Source organism: Pteronotus mesoamericanus, unplaced genomic scaffold (assembly GCF_021234165.1).
Source record: "Pteronotus mesoamericanus isolate MK-2021 breed Mesoamerican mustached bat unplaced genomic scaffold, CSHL_Meso_final contig_1018, whole genome shotgun sequence".
Lineage (NCBI taxonomy): Eukaryota > Metazoa > Chordata > Mammalia > Chiroptera > Mormoopidae > Pteronotus > Pteronotus mesoamericanus.
Window position 1 is genome coordinate 3,184,143 of NW_026555002.1, and position 19,970 is coordinate 3,204,112.

Sequence of the window (19,970 nt, forward strand, 5' to 3'; positions counted from 1 at the left end):
CCATCTTCAAGATGCACGTTCCTTTTGTTGATATTCAGTTTGCTTTTCAGAACGTCTGTGTATTTCTGATGCTCTGTCAGTTCTTGGAATGTATTGAGAGATGTATAAATTTTATATTTTTTGGATATTTAAAAAGCTAAACTGTTCTACCAGGAAAATGTTTACCAGGGCGATGTTCTCTATGACTGGGTCTGTACTTTGTGTTTTTCAGACACAGACTGGATCTGTTTGTGTATTGAAATGCAGTTATCTGTAGCATACTGATTTGATCACCAGGCAGCTTGCTAAACCCTCTTATGTTGCAGAGATCTTTGGAAAAAGACAGTATTGTTTCACCTCTTTTGGTCCTTTACCCTCCATCTCTTTTATTGCCGGAACTCCAGTTCTGGGTTAAGGAAGCCATGCAAGCATCACTCTCAAAGGTGTGTATGGCATCTGCCGAGACGCCGGCATGTCGAGCACATTCCCCATCAGGTGGAGGGCAGCACTCACCCCGCTCTGGCCTAACGTGGCCCTCAGTGTCCGCACGCTTAGCTGAGCTGATCTGATCTTGCATCTTTTCCCCTCTGCTTTCTTACATTTCCAGGGTCCCATAGCAGAGTGCTCTTCCTCTGCATGGCATGCTCTCCCACCCTTTCAATTCTGTGAGCTTTGCTTCGTTCTGTCTAAAAGATGAAGTTGAAGCAGCTGGTGAACAGGTCCGATGTTTGTCATTCTCTCTGTCGTGCCCACCGTGTTTATGTCTCCACCTGCTCTCGCCATTTTTCCAGTGGTGCCATGTCCCCAGTCTTAGAGAGTGTCCCCCGCTCTGCCAGTGCAGCCTCCCCCCCGGGGCATGTGCCTGCTTCCCTCTGCGCCCGCTGCAGCCTGTCTTCGGCCAGGGTCACACTCGGGCGCTTTTCTAGGCAGTGGGATTGATCCTCAGTCTTTTGATGCATAAAATATGTATTTGCAGTTTCATTTTCAAGCTTTCCGTTGAGGTCAGGCAAAGAGGTATCTTCATACTGTGATGAGGCAGCGTGTCTCAAGAGTCATGTCTTCCCCTGGGCTGCCGGCTTGGACACCTCTGCGATTCGGTGTTGCCACCTTCAGACTCGAGGAGCTCTTCTCCAGCTGGGCCCGGCTCTCCTCCTGGCTCTGTTACGGCACTCGGAGGGCACGCGGGTGTGCCTGTGCTGGGTTCTGCTCTCGGCGCTGCTTTTCTGTTCTTGAAGCTTCATTCCTTCCTCAAGCCTCAAAGAACAGAAGATTGCTTTCCCTTTGTGTTTAGTGTATTTCCTTATTTAGGCCTTCTGAGCAGACATCCCATTTGTTAACTTTTTCCTTATTCTGTTCATTAAGAATCAGTAGCTTTTCACCCAGAGCTTCGTGGTGTTCAAACAGTGATTAGTGCGGCTAGACACTGCTTGTCCCTTTACTGCCAGAATCCTGAGAGATCTCTGTGCCCGGAGACAAATGATTCCACATGTTCTTGTCATAGCCAGGTATTGTTCTCTCTGGTCATAGTTTGGTGATCCTTTCTTCCCTGTCAAGGGGCTGTTTCCTGCATTCATGGAGTTCTCTAGTAGGTGCCGTCTGCAAGGAATAACCAATGGCCAGCCTCACGTAATTTCCCCCGGCCGAGGTCGGCATTTCGGTCTCTCTGAGAGCCTGACCTGTGCCTTCCACTTCCTTCACTGATGGTTGGCCTCACTTCTAGTACCATCTTGTACATCGAGGAGGTGGGACGGGGAAGGCTTCACTGCTGCACCAGCCTGTCACCACAAGGCCAAGGTTGGAGGAGGACTGGGCCCAACCTGTGGGTCATTTGCACCAGCGTGTCAAATACTGAGCGACGCCCGCCTTCCTCCCCCTTGCTACCATTTTTAAGGAACATTCCTGTTCCTTAGTCATAAATGTCTTTAAACATATTAAATATTATTTTATTATATTCTTTGTCTGATAACTGCAGCATCTAAAGACTGTGTGTCTCATTTGTATATCTCCTGATTGTGTTTCTTTGTGATTTTGTAATTTTAGCCTATAGGCTTGCTTGGTTGGTTGCTTGATATTTTTAAGAACACTCTTTATAGGAGTAATTTGAGGCCTTCGTTGAGAGTGTTTTCCTCCAGGAAAGATACATGTTTGTCTCTTCTACATGACTACCACTTCCAACCTTCACAACCTTAAAATAGTGTCTTGACTTAGTGGTTTTAGATCCTTACAGCTAGTGTGACTTTGGGCCCCGAGCCCACATGGGCACCTACTTGTGATAGTAAATTATTAGAGAAAATGATTTTCTGCCTTTAACTGGTGTCATGGTCAAAGCAAGCCAGTTCCTTGTTGTCCTTAATTGTGGAGTGGATTTTTTTTTTCAGATCATGGTTTTTTTTGGGAACGTGGCCCTTTCAGGTTTTCAGCTTTTTGCTGGAGCCTCTCTCTGCGGTATAATAAAAATAGATATTTTGATTCTGTCCCAGGTGTCTGGCATGGAGCGCCTTGTAATTTCCTGAGTGATAGCCATGTTTTTTGCTGTTCATCATGAACCCTTTGCAACCATACCTGAGTTTGTGCTCATGAGGTGACTCTTGGTAGGCACCTAGATACCTTCAGGGTGAGGGCTGCTCACCAGAGGAGTCCAGCACGGGGTGAGCAGGTTGGAGCTTTCAGTCCCACCCCTGACCTGGGAGAGGAGGGGGCTGGAGAGTCCATCATCAAGAGCCAGTGGTGCAGTCAGTCACGTTTACGTAGTGAAACTTGAATAAAAACTCTGAGACAAGGAGATAAGGGAGCTGCTGGGTAGGTGAACGTGTGCAGAGAGGGTGGCCACCCCGACTCCATGGGGACAGAGACTCCTGCACACAGGGTCCTTCTCCACCTCCCCCAGGGACTTATTTCTCTCAGTGTCTATTCGTACCCTGTACAGTAGACTGGTCCATGGCCTGCTAGGGCCGGGGCTGCACAGCAGCAGGTGAGTGGCGGACGCACAACACTTCCCTCGCATAGTCCGGAGTGTAAGTCCCTGAGTCCTGGGAGCTGCCCCGGGAAATTACCGAACCTGCAGTTGGGGTCCTGGGAACCCTAGAATTTGTAATCAGCGGGGCAGAAGTGCAGGTAGCCTGGGGACCCCACTCATGACTGATAGGTGGGTGCGGTCTCATGAAACTTGGCAAAGTTTGTGTCAGAACTGAACTGAACGGTAGGACACCCAGGTGGTGTCAGAGAATTGGGAGAATTGGCTGTTTGGAAAGCCAGCCCTTCAGCCTCTTGCCCTGAGTAGGCCCTTAGGCTTCGTCCCCCAGCCCTGTCCTGTGGGGGCAGCGGGGGCGGGGGTGGGGGGCATGTCCCGTGCTGGCCAGGGGGGGCCACTGAGGCCTCGGCTCTGGACTTCCTCCCTGCATTCCAGTTCTACGTGTTCACCGAGGGTTTTCTGGATCTTTTGCCAGCTCAGCATATGTTTAAAGAGATTTTTTTTTTTTTTACTTTTTTTTTTATGTTTTACTTTAGCATTTTTAGTGATTTCACAGCAGGATAGTTTTAGTCTGCCATATTCTTCAACTATTCACCCATTATTTTTGTCTCATGTTAATTTTTTAGGTCTATTTCAATATATAGTTTTAAGCCCATTTAAAATACTTTTACAAGATGACATGTATGAAAAAATAAATCAGTAAAAATACCATACTAGGAATTTAGCCATGTTCCCAAATAACTTTATGGACTGGGGTGAAAACTTGGACAATCAGGAAATAGAAGGGAGTGTTTATGCTGATCTTGCAAAGATGGGTAGGATTTTTATTAGGCCACCACAAGAGGTTAAATCGGATGAAGACCAGAAGATATTTCAAACTAAATGATAGTGAAAGCACAACGTACCCGACTTTGTAGAGCGCAGCCGAAGCGGCGCCGAGCGGGCAAATGCTGTGGCTCGCCGCGTCTTGCGCTGGCAGCTGTGCTCTCCTCGCAGCCCTCACTCACAGACAGGGCTGGGGAAATCACAGCAGCTTGCCCCGCATTACTCGGCCCTCAAAGCCACGTGCAGATCGTGTCGTTTTTATCGTTATTTCTCCATCTTGAAGCCTCCATAGCATAAACATTTCTATTTTGTTAATTACCTTTTAAGGGATTGGTGATAGAAAGTTTTTAAACTTTTTTTTTCAATTGCCTTTTACATTTAATATTAGTTTCAGTGGTACAACATTGTGCTTAGCAGTCACATACTTTACAAAGTGTTCCCTCCATGATAGAAACTTCGTTGTTTTCTTTCCTAGAAGGAAAAAAAACCAGGTATGAATTTGAAAGATCTTCAGAATGAAGAAGAGATTGATGATCCACTGATGATTCTAAAAGCAGTCTTATCACAGGTACAGAGTGTGTTTATATTTTTGTGTGTATGTATATCAGATATATAAGTGAGATTGATTTAGTAGATCTGATACTGTCTTTTTCCTTTGGACATTATGTCTATTTTTAAACTTTTTTTTTAAATTGGAAACTTGCTGGTTCTAAAGAAATACATATACATGATAGAAGCTTGGGAGAGAAAAGAACTAGAAAGTATATAAAGAAATAAAAAATGTAAATAAACCAAATGCTCAAGTCATTGTTAACACTTTCACATATTTGCCTTCTGTTTTCTTTCTGTTTGTGCATATGTATTTGGATTGGGTTATGGATTCCTTTGATATTGTTATTGTCATCCTAAGTAGAATTGGGATTTACTTTACAATTTTAGAATCTACTGTTCCCTATATTGTCCTTTAATGTTTGTAGGACCTGAAGTTATGCCCCCTTTTTTATTCCTAATATTGGTAATACCTCATCTAGATGACTCTTAACGTTTGCTTAGTACCCTGGTGTAATGATGATTGGTCTTTTCTTTATTCATTCGTTGTTAATAGTTTTTTTATAATTCTTTACTGGGGGACCTAGGCTGACTCCGCTAACTACAGTAACATCGGTCTGTGGTCCCTGTGTCAGTCTACTAGCGTTGTCATAACGACATACCGCAGACTGGGTGGCGTAAAGCAGCAAATCTGTTTCTCCCAGCTCTGGAGGCTGGGGGTCCGAGACCAGGGTGCTGGCCGGCGGGTTCCTGGGGGGGCCTCGCTCCGTGGCCGGCAGAGGGCCGCCAGCTCTCTGTCCTCCCAGGCCTTCCCTCCGTGCACGTTGGTCCCCGGTGTCTCTCTGTGTCCAGATGGCCTCTTAGGACACCCGTCAGGTTGGCTCAGGGCCCATCTTCATGGCCTCATAATGACTTCTTTAAAGGCTCTATCCAAACACTGTCACAGGTGACGTCTTGAGGGCTAGGAATTCAACATAGCGGTTTTGGTAGGAGGGTCACTTTTTATCCTGTAATGCAGGCACCCCCAGTCCCCAGGCAGAGGACCGGTCTGCGGCCTGTTAGGGGCCTGGCTGCACAGCAGGAGGTGAGCGGCGAAGCTTTGCTAGCTTCACCCTCAGACTGTCTCCTGTCCCACCCCCAGACTGTCTGGGAAAGTTATCTTCTGTGAAACACCAGTCCCTGGTGCCAGAAGGATTGGGGACCGCTGCTGTCATAGTCACTTCTTACTCCGTGTCAGAACTCGTTCATACACTGAAACGTTCAGAAAGGACAATAATCCTTTTTTGCACTTAGGTATTTCTTCTAAAAATCCCACATAATGCCAGAAAGTTACTGTACCTCAGAATACTCTTTGCTGCTTCTTTGAATGTTTAAACTTTGGCACATGGAAAGTAGCAAAATTCAAGTTCTTTAAACTGATGCTTAATTTGCCTTTTAAAATACTTTTTATTCTGAAGTAATTAGAGTTAATCCACTTACATGTTTGCTGTTAAAGGCACCTTTCTTAGACATAATCCTGTTGGTCCCTTTGAATTTACTGGTATTGCTGTTATATCTTATCAGATTTTCCTAAATGACTTTGTGTTTCTTTTATAAGGAGGAGGATAATCTAATTCCTGTTGATCAGCTTGGCCAGAAACTTTTGAAAAAGATAGGAATATCTTGGAACAAGATGTACAGAAAACAGTATGGACCACTGCGAAAGGTAATACGTGACATTCTTTTTTATTTTAAATCCTCACCCATGTTCATTGTTGAGGGAGTAAGAGAGAGAAACATCGACGTAAGAGGGAAACATTAATTGGTTGCCTCGAGTACACACCCCAACTGGGGACCAAACCCACAACCTAGGCATATGCCCTGACCAGGAATTGAACCCATGACCTTTCGATGTACTGGACGATGCTCCAGCCACTGAGCCACACGAACCAGGGCAATGACATTCTTATAGAAAACCCTTTTCCCAGAAAATTTTATTATGATCTCAGCAATGTGAATTCCTTTGCACAAGGAAATTTAAATTACATAAAAATAAGATCAATATTTTTGTTTAATGGTCAGAATTCAGTTAAGTAATTTATCATAGAATCAAGAAATAAGCAGAAGAAGAGGGAAGAGGCCTTTAATTACAACAGCAAAAAAAAGTCACAAAGTTCCTACCCTAAAACTTACCATTTTACTTTTAGAAATGTCTTCAGATACTCACCCAAATTTCCCTTGATCTTTCTTTTACACACAATTCTATGAAACTGGTACAATGAGAAATAAGAGATTAACTTGAATGAAAACAAGCAAAGCACCAGAACACAGTACATATTTTGGAGCTGTTTCTCATAGGAGCAAAGAGCGGATATTATTTCAGTAAGCGTTTAAGCACAACTTCTAATTAGATCACAGTTCATAAATGAATGTTAGTTCATAGAAGGTTTTAAGGTTTTGGGTTGGTGTTTCAGTATTTATTTTTAAGTATATTAGCTGTACAATTTTTTTTTTAAAAAACTATAAATGCCATTTATAAGTTTGAGTAAATTAGCTTTTATTCATACTTGACTGATAATTTCATCTTACAGTTGAATTTTTATCAAATGCTGTTTGTTTTACATCTGTTAATATGATCACATAGGTTTTCTCTCTTCTGTTAATATGGTGAATTCTATTAACTGATCTTCTTAATGTTAATCAGATCTTACATTTCTGGGTCATGATATAGTTTATGTGTTCCTGTAGTCATTTGGCTCATATTAAGGACTTTTGTATTTATGTTTATAAGACATATCCATCTTTAATTTTCTTTCTTTCTTTCTTTTTAGATTTTAGCATCAGATTTATGCAGGACTCATAAAACAAGTTGGAAAATATTCCTTTTCATATTCTTGAAAAGAATTTATCTAAGACTTAACTGTTTGGTGAAGCTGTTTAGACTTGGGACATTTTTGTTTGGATTTTTAAATTACATGTTCGTTTCCTTGATTGCAGAGTTATTTAGGTTTTTTATTACTTATCACATTATATATTTTTAAAGGAATTTGTCCTTTTACTTATGCTTTCAAATTTATTAGCATAAAATTGTTCAAAACATCCCATGTTACTTTTCAGTGCCTGTAGGACTTGAGTTTGCTTCCTCTTTTTTGTTCCTAATATTAATAATTTGTGTTTTCTCATTTTTTTAAAAAATCAGAGTTGCTATGGTCTTATCAAGTGTATTAAACTTTTCCAAAAACAAACTTTTGCCTTTGATTTTCACTATTGCACATCTATTTTCTGTTTCATTGATTTCTGCTCTTTAATTATTTCCTTCCTTTGACCTTTGGGATTTAACTTGATCATCTTTTTTTTCTAACTTCTTGGGTTGGCATCTCAGTTGTTTTTAAACCTTTATTTTATTTTATTTTTTTAATTTTATAGAGGGGGAGGAAGGGAGGGAGGGAGAAAGATAGAGCCAACAAACATCACCGTGAGAGAGAAACATCAATGGTGGGCCTTCTCTCTGCGCCCCAGCAAACCAACCCTGCAGCTCAGGTGTGTGTTCTGACTGGGAATCAAACCAGCTACTTTTTGGTTTGAGGCACAGTGCCCAACCAGCTGAGCCACACTGGCTAGGGCTTGTTTAAAAACCTTTTAACACATGCTTTTTGATGTGTGCAAAGAAATGTTTATTGATTTTCTCAAATATTACACAATATAGAATACTTAAAATAAAATGCGATGTAAATGTTACTACTGCATTTACCACAATAATTCTTATTTTCATTAAAGTGTGCTGGTAAAATTTTTGTGAAACTTGTATTCTTGATCGGTGCTTAGGAAGAGCAGGTGGCGCCAAGTGGGGGCAGACAGAAATAGTGCTGTGGGCGAGAAGCCAGTAAGCTGGGTCTCCGCATCTGGCACTTACTTAGTTACCGCCCTTGTGTGACGCATTATGTGATGCTCTGTAGAGACCGTGAGACGCTAAATGAATACACAGACTCCCTAGTCATCCATCAAGTGCAGTGCGTTAAAACCTGTCTTCATTGCTGGGCTTCACTCACAAATTAAATTGAGGCCTCTGGTGTTGGGGAAAACACCTTGAAGAATAGAGCATTATGTCCTTAAGAAAAGTAGGCTTCACTTGCAGTCCTACCTCTCAACTCAGCCTTTAGAACAGTGGGGTTTTGTGGCTCAGCACATGTCTTTGAAGCTTTAAATTACCTGCAGCTAATTTAGCTGCAGCTAAATTTGAGGTTTTCATTGTCATTTAGTTCAAAATATTTTGTAATTTCCTTGTGATTCTTTCCTTGACCCATGAATATTTGAAGTGTTGCTTAATTTCCAAATATTTGGGAGATGTCTAGTTATTTTTTATTATATCTGTAAGTTGATTTCTAATTAATTCCTTTGTTCTTTGAGAACATGCTCTTTATGATTTTAGTGCTTTTGAATTTATTGAGACTTTCCTTGAACTCCCCTCTCCCATACACTGATACAAACTGCAAAGCGGTGTGTTAATGTAGAACTCACCCAGGTTGCTTCTCTGTTTTGAAGGACTGTTTCCTCCATGTTATGCCTGCGTTGGGCTCCTCTGCAAACAGTGGTTCTCATTATGTTGTCTAGAGTTTATCATTGTTACTAGGAGGGCGAGTTCAGGAAAGTTCTCTGCCACTGCTGGGAGCAGACAGTGCAAGAGTTTGAGGCTTGAAAGAGCTAATCCCCAGCTATCGAACCCAGAAAAAATCAGCTCTACAGAAAGTGCATTACTCAACGTTTTCCAGTTGTTGGTATTTTATTGTACCTAAAACAAGTTAGCTACAGAACTATTTTACCATCTGTTACACACAGGGTTAACAAGGTTGGCGTCATGCCATATGCCCTATGCCCTTCCATTTGTGATAGAATCCTACTTCAGATTAGAGAGCTGGCATTACCACAGATTATTTCTTTCCAAGAGAAATGTTCACCTTTCCATAATGAATGATGAGCTCAGCGAATGTCACATGGATCTATCAAGTGATTTCCTGTGTAAAGTGACTTTGTGCTGAGAAGAGGGAGGAGGTGCAAGACTACACAGAGACGATGGAATGAGGAGAGGAGGTGGGCGGGGGGAGGAAAGAGGGGTGGGAGAGGCAGGGGCGGAGAGCTCGGCTCTTCTCCCCAGTCCTTTAGGAGAAGAACCAGAGGGGTGGCCGTGGGGATCAGGACTTACGCCTTTCTGTGCTTGGATTTCCTGGCCTAGCCTGTCAGCTTCCAGGACAGAAAACATGCAATTTAGTCAATGTAAAACAGTAATTTAGGCTTATAATTACTGCTTTATCCCAGCAGAATTTGTCTGAGTCACTTCTTTTGAAATTACCTTCTCTAATACTTCACTGTGTGATATGTGCTTTGTTTTGTGTTTAGATTACTTTAAAATTTTCAAAACTTTGTTCTACCTAATCTCTGTAAATACTTTGTAAAACAGTGTTATTAGGGTGTAAAGAAAATGTTCTTTTGATTATGGCATGATAACTTACTTTTTTGGTATAACTATTAGATCATTTCACAGAGAACTCTGATTTTTATTAAATGTGGTATTATGGCCCGAATGGATTTTTTCCCTTCTAGCTGGAGAGGCCAAAAATAAAGGTGAAGCTAAAATATAACAGAAAGGAAGATGAAGGGATTTTTAAAATTATGTCTAATTTAAAAAAAATTTTGTTCACATAGTATTTGTTTTTTGTTTCTGTCTAGTTCTTAAAGCTGCATTCTCAGGTATTTCTACTCAGTTCAGATGGAAGTACAGTTAGTCTATTGAAGAACTGTTCTCTGGAGGCTGAGTCTGATTTCCAAAGGAAGGACCAACAAATTTTCAAGACACTTACTTCAGAATCTGCAGGATTAAGTGATAGAAACTCTTCTCCGCACTGGTTCGACATAAATGATTCCAAGGTCCAGCCCATTGAGGAAAAAGATATTGAACAGCAATTTCAGGGCAAAGAGAGTGCCTACATGCTGTTTTATCGGAAATCCCAGTTGCAGAGACCTGCTGAAGGTATGGAAAGAAAAATGTTCCTGTTTGTTTAAGTTGATGACTTTAGAAGATAAATATTAAATACTATTTGCATTGTTACCTTTTTAAAAGGAGGTTTACTCTTGGAAGATTTAAAATATTTTTATGCTCAACAGTAAGAAATACATGATCGCAAAAGAAATCCAACAATCTGTCATTTTTAAGATCATGTATTTCTATTTAATTTTTTTTCCTCTAATAATATGAGGCCGTAGTCAGATTTTGAAAATTGGATTTTCTCGGATCACATACTGTGGGCCAATGGATCTTATTGTGCAGGCAGATCTGAGGGTAAGTGCCCGTCCTCAGGCGTGGCTCTGTCATTTGGTCATGTATTACCTTTGAGTTGTAAGCGGCCTTGGCCTTATTTTTATGTTGTCCCTTTTATTTTCATTTCTGATTTCCTTTCTCTCCAGGTAATGTTTTCTATGAGCAATTGAAATAGCTTTGAAATACTCTTTGTTGAACCTTCTAAGAGAGCTCATACCAAGGAAGTTAAACATTGAGACTGACAATAATACACTTTTTAACTGAAGCCACTGACATGAATCGGTCTTTAAGACTTTGATCACTTCCCAAGGTCTACTCAAAAGTAAAAATTCCTGACTAGGAAAACTCGTAGATTGAGACATATCTGTGATTAGAAATGAAGATACTGTTGTTAGAGAGCAAGAATAGTGATCATTTTTATAAAGAATAAGAATAAAGTAGTTAATAATGTGCATGTCCATCAAAGGAGATTAACTTTCTGGATCTGAAGCAGTTGCATAACTGTGTTAACCAGAAAGGACTTTATATTTTTCTAAAGGGGAAAAAAGATACGGTAATCGTCCTGATAAATATATTGTGGAGTAGCATTCACAATTACAAAAGTATATAGTAACGGAAAAAACAGTGTCTTCAGATGGAGTATTGTTTTTTTTCACTAAGTTGAATTTTAGTATGTACATAATTGGAATATGTACTAAATGACAGTTTTCTAATTAGCTTAGGAACTGAATAAAGGTCCAGCCAAGATTTTGATGGACTTTTTGGGGGAATGAAGGAATGGAACTTGACAAAGTGATTCTGAAATTTATGTAGAGAGATAAATTAATGAGAACTGAAGAAGGGACTACTGAAGGAAAACTTGCTCTCAATAAAAACATACTTATAAAGTATGTTTTATAACTTATAAAGCTATTATTATACTAATTACTATTTAAAATTATACTATTCGAATGAAATTGTAGCTCTTTTAATGTTTATGTATTAAAAAACCTTAAAATATGTAAATACTTTTCTGATCTTAAGATAGAAAAGACCTATCTTAAAAGCAAAGAAAGAAACAATTTATGGAAAAGTGATATAAACCTTAATATTAGGAAACAAATGATAAGCAAGTGGAAAACAGCAAAATATATGACAAATATATTTCCCCTATCTGTAGAGTGCTGTTACATATATTCCATTGTCCTCAGTAGTAAATTGGGAAAGGGATATAAATAAGCAATACGCAGAAAAAGAAGTGGGAACAACCAGTAAATTGTGAAAATAATTTTCATCCTAATCCACAATCAAAAATGTGAATCAGAACAGCATTGAGATGACACTTTTCCTACCAAGTCAAATATTTCTAAGACTCTGGTGCTCAACAAAAAGTTGGCAGTTCCTCCGTAGCTGGTAGACATATAAAGGAGTACAGCCAGTTCGGTTGTATGTGTTTAAAACCATTAAATTAATGCTACTCCTATAAATTTTTCTTGAAATAATCAGAGCTGTGTATAAATATTTATGGGCAAAGATGTTTGTTGCCCCCATTATTTTATAATAATAACTGATGGACATCACTTAAATGTCTAACAGAAAAAGACTGATTAGATTGACTGTGCTATTTAAAGAATGGACTACTATGCAAGCATTTAAAACTTTGGAAAAATAATAATATATGCAATGAAAAAGCAAGGTACAAATTTGTTGAATGCAGTTCCATTTTGAAACAAATTTAAGTGCTTTAAATAAGAGTGTGCATGTGTGTGTGTGTGTGTGTGTGTGTGTGTACACAAGACATATTGTGTAGTATAGGAAAAGAAAGACCAGGAGTATATATACCAAATTTTAGCAGTATCTCTAGAGAGAGAGATTATAGGTACTATCAATTTCTGTTACATTTTTTAAAAATAATTTTTAGAATTTTTACAGGAACAAATTATTACAGTTTTTAGGAAGAAAATAGTATTCTTTTTTAAAAAGTATATTTAAAGAGAGCTGAAGAAATGGAATTCTTGTAGCTTGGCTTAAAGAACTGTTTACTTTCCATTTGTTCTCATGTTTTTACTTTTCAAACGGAAAACTGAGATCCAGAGAACATGAGTGTTCACACAGATGGTCAGAGCTTTTGTAGCTTCCAGCACAGTCCTTTTTAGTTTTCCCTGCTGCCTTTTCAGCAACCAGATTTCATCTAGTCAGCGCGAGGTAATGAAAAGTGTTGTTCGCAGCTCGAGCTAATCCCAGATACAAGGTTCCGCGTCATTTACTGAATGAGATGGATGCAGCCAACACTGAACTTCAAACAAAAAGGTAACTTTAACTAACTTTTAGAGATTGAGTGGTTTCGCTGGAGAAAGAGGATCTGATTTAGGTCTTAAGTATACAATAATGAAATTTAAAAAGGAAAATAGTCAACCTAGTTAATGCAGTATCTGTTTAGTGGCTGAATTTTTATAGTGAGAGGATCTTTTACTTTGAAATTGTCCTTATCTGTGAAAGTGAGTGAAATAATGACATATAAAAGGCCATTGCAAGGTAGGAACGGAAGCCTAAGAAGACTAGAGAAATCTGTGCGCACATAGTGGGACAATATGAATTGTGTCCTGGCCTGTCCAGTACTCCCTTGGTACAAAGAGACCCGCTCTGGAAACCACCCCTCACGCTGAGGTAGCTGTGGGGTGCTGGCGTGCCAGCGGAAGAGGTGGGCGGGGGCGGGGGGAGATGCGCACCCCGCCAGCTGCTGGGCTCGGTGTCCGTCAGGCAGACGCCCGTAATGGATTATTAAAGGCGTGCTTTGGGAGCACTTGGTCAACTCAGCATTCTCCTCTGAGGTCTAACCTCGGACCCCGAAGAGCTGGCTCTTTGTTTGCTCTCTGGCACAGTTGGTGGGGTCCTGGGCTAGAGAAATGGATGTTGCATGGTCTTCCCATGGACCCAAGAAGCTAGCTAGGTAGCAGGGACGTGTTCCACACTTTTGTCATTGACGTGGAGCTGGAGAAAAATGGCAGGTAGATAGGATGGCAAACCAAGAGTAAAGGAAATGTCAACAAAAATCAGGACACTAAAAATATAAAAACATAAAAGGGTAAAATATCTTAAGCATGAAAAAGAGCCTGCGTGAGTAGTGTGGCTTAGCAGTTGGTATTTAAATAAAAACAAAACAAAAACACCCAAAGAGATTTTAACCATGCGGGCATCGAAAAAGCTAAAGCTGTCTTTGACCACATTCGTAGACTGTGTCACTCGACTGCTGGTGTCAGGTGTGCGACAGTGTGGGCTGGGGCTGCCGCCGAGGCCCGGGGCCTGCGGGGAGGAGGCTCAGGAGGGCCAGGGGGGACTCAGACGTGCCAGGGCAGAGTGCACATCTCGCAGGGGGCGAGGACGGATTAGAAGCTAGCAAATCTGACACTTCACCCAGTTACGAGAAGCAGGTCTGGAGCATTTTGTTCACAGCTACAGTCTAGGGTTCGAGGATTGCAACTCTCAGCGTTCAGGGTAGCATTGCACAGTGTCCCTTAATACTCGTCCTTGGAATTCGCAGTGGCGGAGCTGAAGCTTTGCTATTTGCTGAGACCCTGAAAGGAGTTGTTTTGGAGCTTGGAAGAAAATGGTGTTAATGATAATTACATAGGTGGAATGGAGAGCTTATTTACATTGCAAATCAAATACTTTGGGCTTGAGATGAAACCTTGTTTGTGATAAAAAAAAAACATAGCATTTATGTATTTTTTATGCCTCTCTAAAGGGCAGAATGTGATTCTACGAACAATAATTTGGAATTACATCTCCACCTGGGCTCTCATTATCATTTCTTCAATGGGGCCCTGCACCCAGTAGGCTCTCAGACAGAAAGCGCGCGGGATTTATGCTTTGATAAAAGGAGAACTTTAGGAGATCTTCGACAATCAATATTTCAGGTAATTTAGCTGCACTTCCTCTAATTCAGACATTAGGGTCCATCTCAAGCTGGGTTCTTCTGTACAAAAATCCTACTTAAAATGAAACTATTTATATTTCAAAGCTTCTTAGGAGAATCCTGCCGTTCCCGGTCCCACAGGGGGCGGCCCCGCTGCCGGCCCCTCACTGGGAAGCCTGGAGGGGCTCCTCGGCCCAGGCGAGGCGCGGCCCTGCCGGCCTTCTTCAGGGGCAGGTGCAGCCGGGGATCTTTTATTTGGGGGAGAGAAAGAGTGCAAGGTGGCCTCTTTTTGTTTGAAAAACAAATGTAAGAGAATTATTTTTAAAGGGAATGAAGAAACAAAGATAAGCATGCTGTCTAAAACCAAGAACTGCTAAACAAATAAAAGCAGCTAACTTTTCTACCTTTCAGTACACAATAGCATTTACTACTAAGATTGCCAAATGAAGGAAAATATCTACTGGTTTTAGTAAAAGCAAACACCATCATAATCATTGTTTCCAAATAACTTACCCAACTGTGTTTCAACGACAGTGACAGCAGCGCTCTTTTTCCTACTCCCAGTGCCTTCATCGTAATGACGGCTTTGGGTTCTTGAACCTCTCGCAGACACGCTCACTAACGCCCTCAAAGAGGAAGAAATGGTGATTTAATCCAGTCCTGGGCTTCCTGCTCTTTCTTTCCTTTTAACACGTGCCTTCACCCCACACTGCTTTCTGATCTAGGAAAAGAGAAATTAAAAAGAATGGTTTGGGTTTTTTTCCCCCAGAAATTAGCGAATTTTCTGAAAAATTGTATCAATTACTAAAATTACTAGCTCTCTTTTGATTTTCATCTTGTGCAAAGAAAAGTAGGCCAATATCTTTTTTAACTTTAGATGATTTGAATGATATTTAAATGGATCAGCATCAGGATTTCTAAAATTGTCTAGTATTTCTGAACTTTTACATTAAAAGTTCTCTTATGAGCCAGTCCTGGCAGTGTTGATATACAGGTGAGGGTGGGGGTCTGACCCTGTCTAGGGTGACATTTGGTGACAGATGGAAAAGACCTTTAAGTGTCCATCTCTGTTATCTCGGAAGCGAGCCACTGGCAAGACGCCGTGAGATTGACACAGCTAACTGACCGCTTGTAAACGTGGAATTCCTTTTTCAGAGAACTGCCTTGTGCATTGTGGGGGCGCTAAACAGGACTCACCTTTATGGGGATATTGTTTGGGCGAGGTTTCCAGAGTCCCCAGAGTCTTGGATCTAGAAACTTAACAAAAACCCCTGGTAATCTGTTACACTTTTTAATTTACAGCGGGAAGCATCCCTTTCAGGTAACGAGATGTTAGTGTGCGGTAGACTCATGCTGCTTTTTCCTGAACAGCACTGATTAAACAATTTTTGCTCTTCCGGACAGATTCCTGGGCCAGCATGCTGAGCAGTGTGCCTCTGGTTAAAGTGGCCTTCCTGTTCATTATGCAGAATGGTTTAGATGGGCATAGTGCTCCTTGTCTATGCCAAGATTTCCCCGTTGCTGGGGGAGGAGATGAACCGTCTTTCCTCACTATCGTGGGGGGGGGGCATGGAAGTATTCATTTGCTTGCTGTCTGTATCCTCCACATGTAAATTGAACATTGCTTGTCTTACTTAACTTGGAAAAATGTGATATATATTGCTTTTCCTTGTTCTCTTTTCTTCCATAAATATTCTGTAGCTGTTAGAATCTTGGGAAGGAGACATGGTTCTTAGTGTGGCCAAGTTTCTACCAGCAGGACTTCACGTCTATGAGACACTTGACGGTAAGATAAGTATTAAGACACAGCAACTCGTTTTATATGTTTGTATCTTTGTGGAGCTCATCTGTGATTTTCTGCTCTTGGCCAGTCTTTCCCCACCTACTGCTTTCTTACCTGTTTAATTTATCCAATTTATAATGTGTCCATTTATGTAACGTGAAATTTTGCTAACATGGAAATGTTATATTTTCTCAAATTAAGTCTGCCTCTCTGCTAAATTAATTTTCTAAAAGGCTTTGGAATTTCTTTTTATATTACCACAAATTTTTAAGCAAAATGATTTGAAACCATTTAAGTCTTATTTATATAGTTTGATTTTTTTTACCCAACTCTTAGCTTCACAAACAAATGTACTTCTGTAGCTAAACAAATGTACTTCAAGAGCTTAAAAGTATTTACTCCCTTTAAATAAAAACAAAACTAATAATAGCAGTCACAGTGGTAAAACCTATTTTGGACTTCACTGAACCAAATACTGAGATGAGTGTTTTATGTAAACTACCCGTTTGACTGTGAACAACTGATTGGTGGCAGAGCTGCGACCACCTGACACCTGCGCCTTCCTCCCGTTCACAGCGCCGGTGCGGTCGACCTCTGTAGTAAACGCTTTCCCTGTCAGCGCGCCCTCGGAGCATATGCGACATGGGGAAACGCTCCCAAAAATTAAAGACGCAGCTAAAGAATGTGGCAGAAGGAAGGAAGATTAAAATAATAACAACATAATAAGCATAATTCCTGCCTTTTCTTAATTTTCCTTAATGGGGATGCTTTTTCAAAAAAAATATTTAAGTGTCCCAGCTCCTTCTTCAGCCACGTTTGGAACAGTCCTGGTGAGCGGTCTCACGACAGCCTGCTCTCGTCTTCCCAGGAGATGACCTGACCCTGTGTGAGCTGGGAGTCGCTGACGAGGAAGACATCTTTGTGTGGAATGGAGTGGAGGTAAAAGAGTATTGAAGAAATACCTGTGATAGTTTTGGTTTTTTTAAGTCATTACAATGAAATTTTATTCAGCATATGCGACAGCATATTAGATATCAGAAAACCGCTGAAATATTTAACAAATTTTAGGCACAGTCAGTAGTAATTACATGTGAGCAAGACATCTATTGAGCACCTCCACTGTGCCAGGGAGCGCGTCGGAAGCTGGATGTAAAGGTGAGGCTTCGTGGTGTGACTGCACTGACGTGCGCGCTCTAGGGGCTGGGCGTGCGCCCTGTGGGAACCCAGCGCCGGTGACTGGCTACCCAGAGTGAGGGAGTGGAAGCGCCTTGGAGGAGGAGAGTGAATTTTCTAAGTCAGGAAAGGGGCGAGGAACAGTGAGCTGTCCCTGGCCCGTCTCATGCATTTCTGAGGATGCACGCATCTGTCCCGACTCCTCATTTCTCTCCTACAAGAAAAAAAATGGCTAAGAGAAAGTTTCAAAAGAAAAATCTAAAGTTGTTTTCCTGACACTTAAAAGACATTGTGAAACTTTATTTCACTTGAAAAGGAAAAAAAGGAGACTTCTGGTCAAGATGGAGGCGTGGGTAAGCAAGGCTCACCTCCTCACACAACCACAGCAAAAATTACAACTAGAGTACAAAACAGCTGTCACCTGGAACCATCAGATAATCGAGCTGTGTGGAGTCTGACAACTGTGACAGCATAATCAATAAAATGAGAACTACTCTGCAAGAGTAGTCTTTTACTATGTTATTATGTTGACTTTATTTTGGCAATATAAACTATACTAATGGTTGTCCTGATGTTTTTGCAGGTTGGCGGAATCCAGATCCCAACTGGCAGTGACTGTGAACCTCTGCTTTTGAATGTTCTGCATCTAGCAACAAGCAGTGAAGGGTGTCGTCAGTTGACAGAGTCTCCGCATGTCTTTCCAGCTAACGCAGAAGTAGGCAGTGTATTCACAGCCTTAGCAATTCCGGTCGGTGCCGTCTTCACCAACAAGCCTGAGCCCGCCGGCGCGGAGCGCTGGGCCGCCATTCCCGAGGAGGACACAGGGAAGACGTTCAGAGAGCAGGGTCTCGGAAACGGGAGTTCAGTTTTGATTCAGGATTCCAGTAATGAGAGTAACAGGTAACTCGCTGAAAAGAGAATGTTTTAAGGTATTTAAATTGGAACACTATCATTTAGAACTCTAAAGCTTTATTGTAATGAGAGCTAAATGTTTCTTTTTATTTCTAGGCATGTGTTCTGTATATTGTAAGTAGGAATGTCCTAGGTTAGGCAAGTGGGAGAAAAATGGTATCATGTGACTTTTTTTGTAAATGTGATAACTAGACAATATAAGTAGGTAGAGACAAGATACAGTCTACATTACTTGGCTATAAAGCAGAATCCTACCTGAGGAATTCTGATTAGCGCCCATGAGAAAACTGAAGACCCATTCTCACAGAGAAAGGTCCTGAAATTTTTTATGAGGATAGTATCAAGGTTATAGCTAAATTTATCTGGCTGTTTTGTCAGAAGAATCCCATAGGCAATTCAGTTTTTCATCATGGTCCTTCTCATGTTGACTCCTAAGATTCTCCCAGCCGCCCACAGGGCAGTGACGTGGGGAGTTACACCTGTGATTCCTGAAGTTCCATTGGGAACCCAGAAGTGCTGCCTCTCTTCATTTTTGTCATTTGTGTCTTGACAGTGTATGGTGTCTGTTTCTGCAGTCATTCCCCAGATTTCCACATACTGGTGACTTTAGGTCACAAACAGCGAAGCAGCCCCCACTGGATCGGAGTCCCTGCAGAGTCCCTTGCACTGCGGGGTCCCTGCGTTGTTATCAGCAGTGGCACAGAGGAGCGGGGCCCTTTGTGGCTGTATTTATTTTGTGCAACATTTATCACTGTTACTCTTTCAGACAGGTGTTTTCCAGACGTCTGTTTCCCCACTGTGCGTATTTAATTTGAAAGTATGCGTGCTCTGTGTTTCCTTTTTAAAAAGTGATACACATTCATTAGGACTTGCGACGTCCTGACGTGAAGGCGGGAGACTGAGACCCGCGTCGCTGTGCGTCTGGGGCAGGGTCAGTCCCTGTTAGCTTTCCTGTCTGCCTGAGCTCCAGGCGCTGGGTTTCCATGTGGAGGTTTTCTCTTTTTGAGCATAATGATTATTTTGTAGATAGTTCTATCCTGCTTTTCCATCATTTGTGGACTCTTCATAAACTCATTTCGTGGCTGCCAAGTAGTGAGCGCTGGCGTCACAGCTCCCCAGGGGAGGCAGCCTGGGTGCTGGGCGAGGACGCGGGCTCTGGCACCAGCCGCCTGCCCTTGTCTCAGCTTTACCGCTTCCCAGCGCGACCAGGGCAGGTGCCTCCCTCCCTCGCTGCCCCGCTGCTGCCTCTGCACAGCGGGGTGGTAATTAACACCCCGTCGTGGAGCTGTAAGGACTGGAAGAGCGACGTGCACATGGTGCTGAGCGTTCCGGCTGGCGTCATCGGCGTCATCGTCGTCATCGCCATCCGTCCAGCCGCGTTTTCTTTTTCATTATTAAATCATATTTCTATTGTTGCTCTATTACAGTTGTCCCAGTTTTCCCCCTTTGCTTTCCTCCTCCCATCCCACCCTCCACTCCCACGGTCAGTTCCCGCTCTGCTGTCCATGTCTGGGTCATTCACACATGTTCTTTGTCTAGGCCCTTCCCCTTCTTTCCGCCACTGTCCCCTTCCCACCCCACCCCCGTAACT

At 41.7% G+C, this 19,970-nt stretch overlaps 1 protein-coding gene across 1 annotated transcript in view; it reads left to right on the forward strand.

Moving 5' to 3' along the window:
* The window catches only part of USP40 (ubiquitin specific peptidase 40), a 66,871-nt gene that overhangs the window by 16,501 nt on the left and 30,400 nt on the right, over positions 1 to 19,970 (forward strand). The window contains exons 9-16 of the mRNA XM_054571318.1: positions 4,251 to 4,343; positions 5,922 to 6,029; positions 10,028 to 10,328; positions 12,824 to 12,905; positions 14,341 to 14,512; positions 16,213 to 16,297; positions 17,163 to 17,233; positions 18,051 to 18,367. Of these exons, the coding sequence (XP_054427293.1) occupies positions 4,251 to 4,343; positions 5,922 to 6,029; positions 10,028 to 10,328; positions 12,824 to 12,905; positions 14,341 to 14,512; positions 16,213 to 16,297; positions 17,163 to 17,233; positions 18,051 to 18,367 (1,229 nt within the window). The remainder of the gene's footprint in view (positions 1 to 4,250; positions 4,344 to 5,921; positions 6,030 to 10,027; positions 10,329 to 12,823; positions 12,906 to 14,340; positions 14,513 to 16,212; positions 16,298 to 17,162; positions 17,234 to 18,050; positions 18,368 to 19,970) is intronic.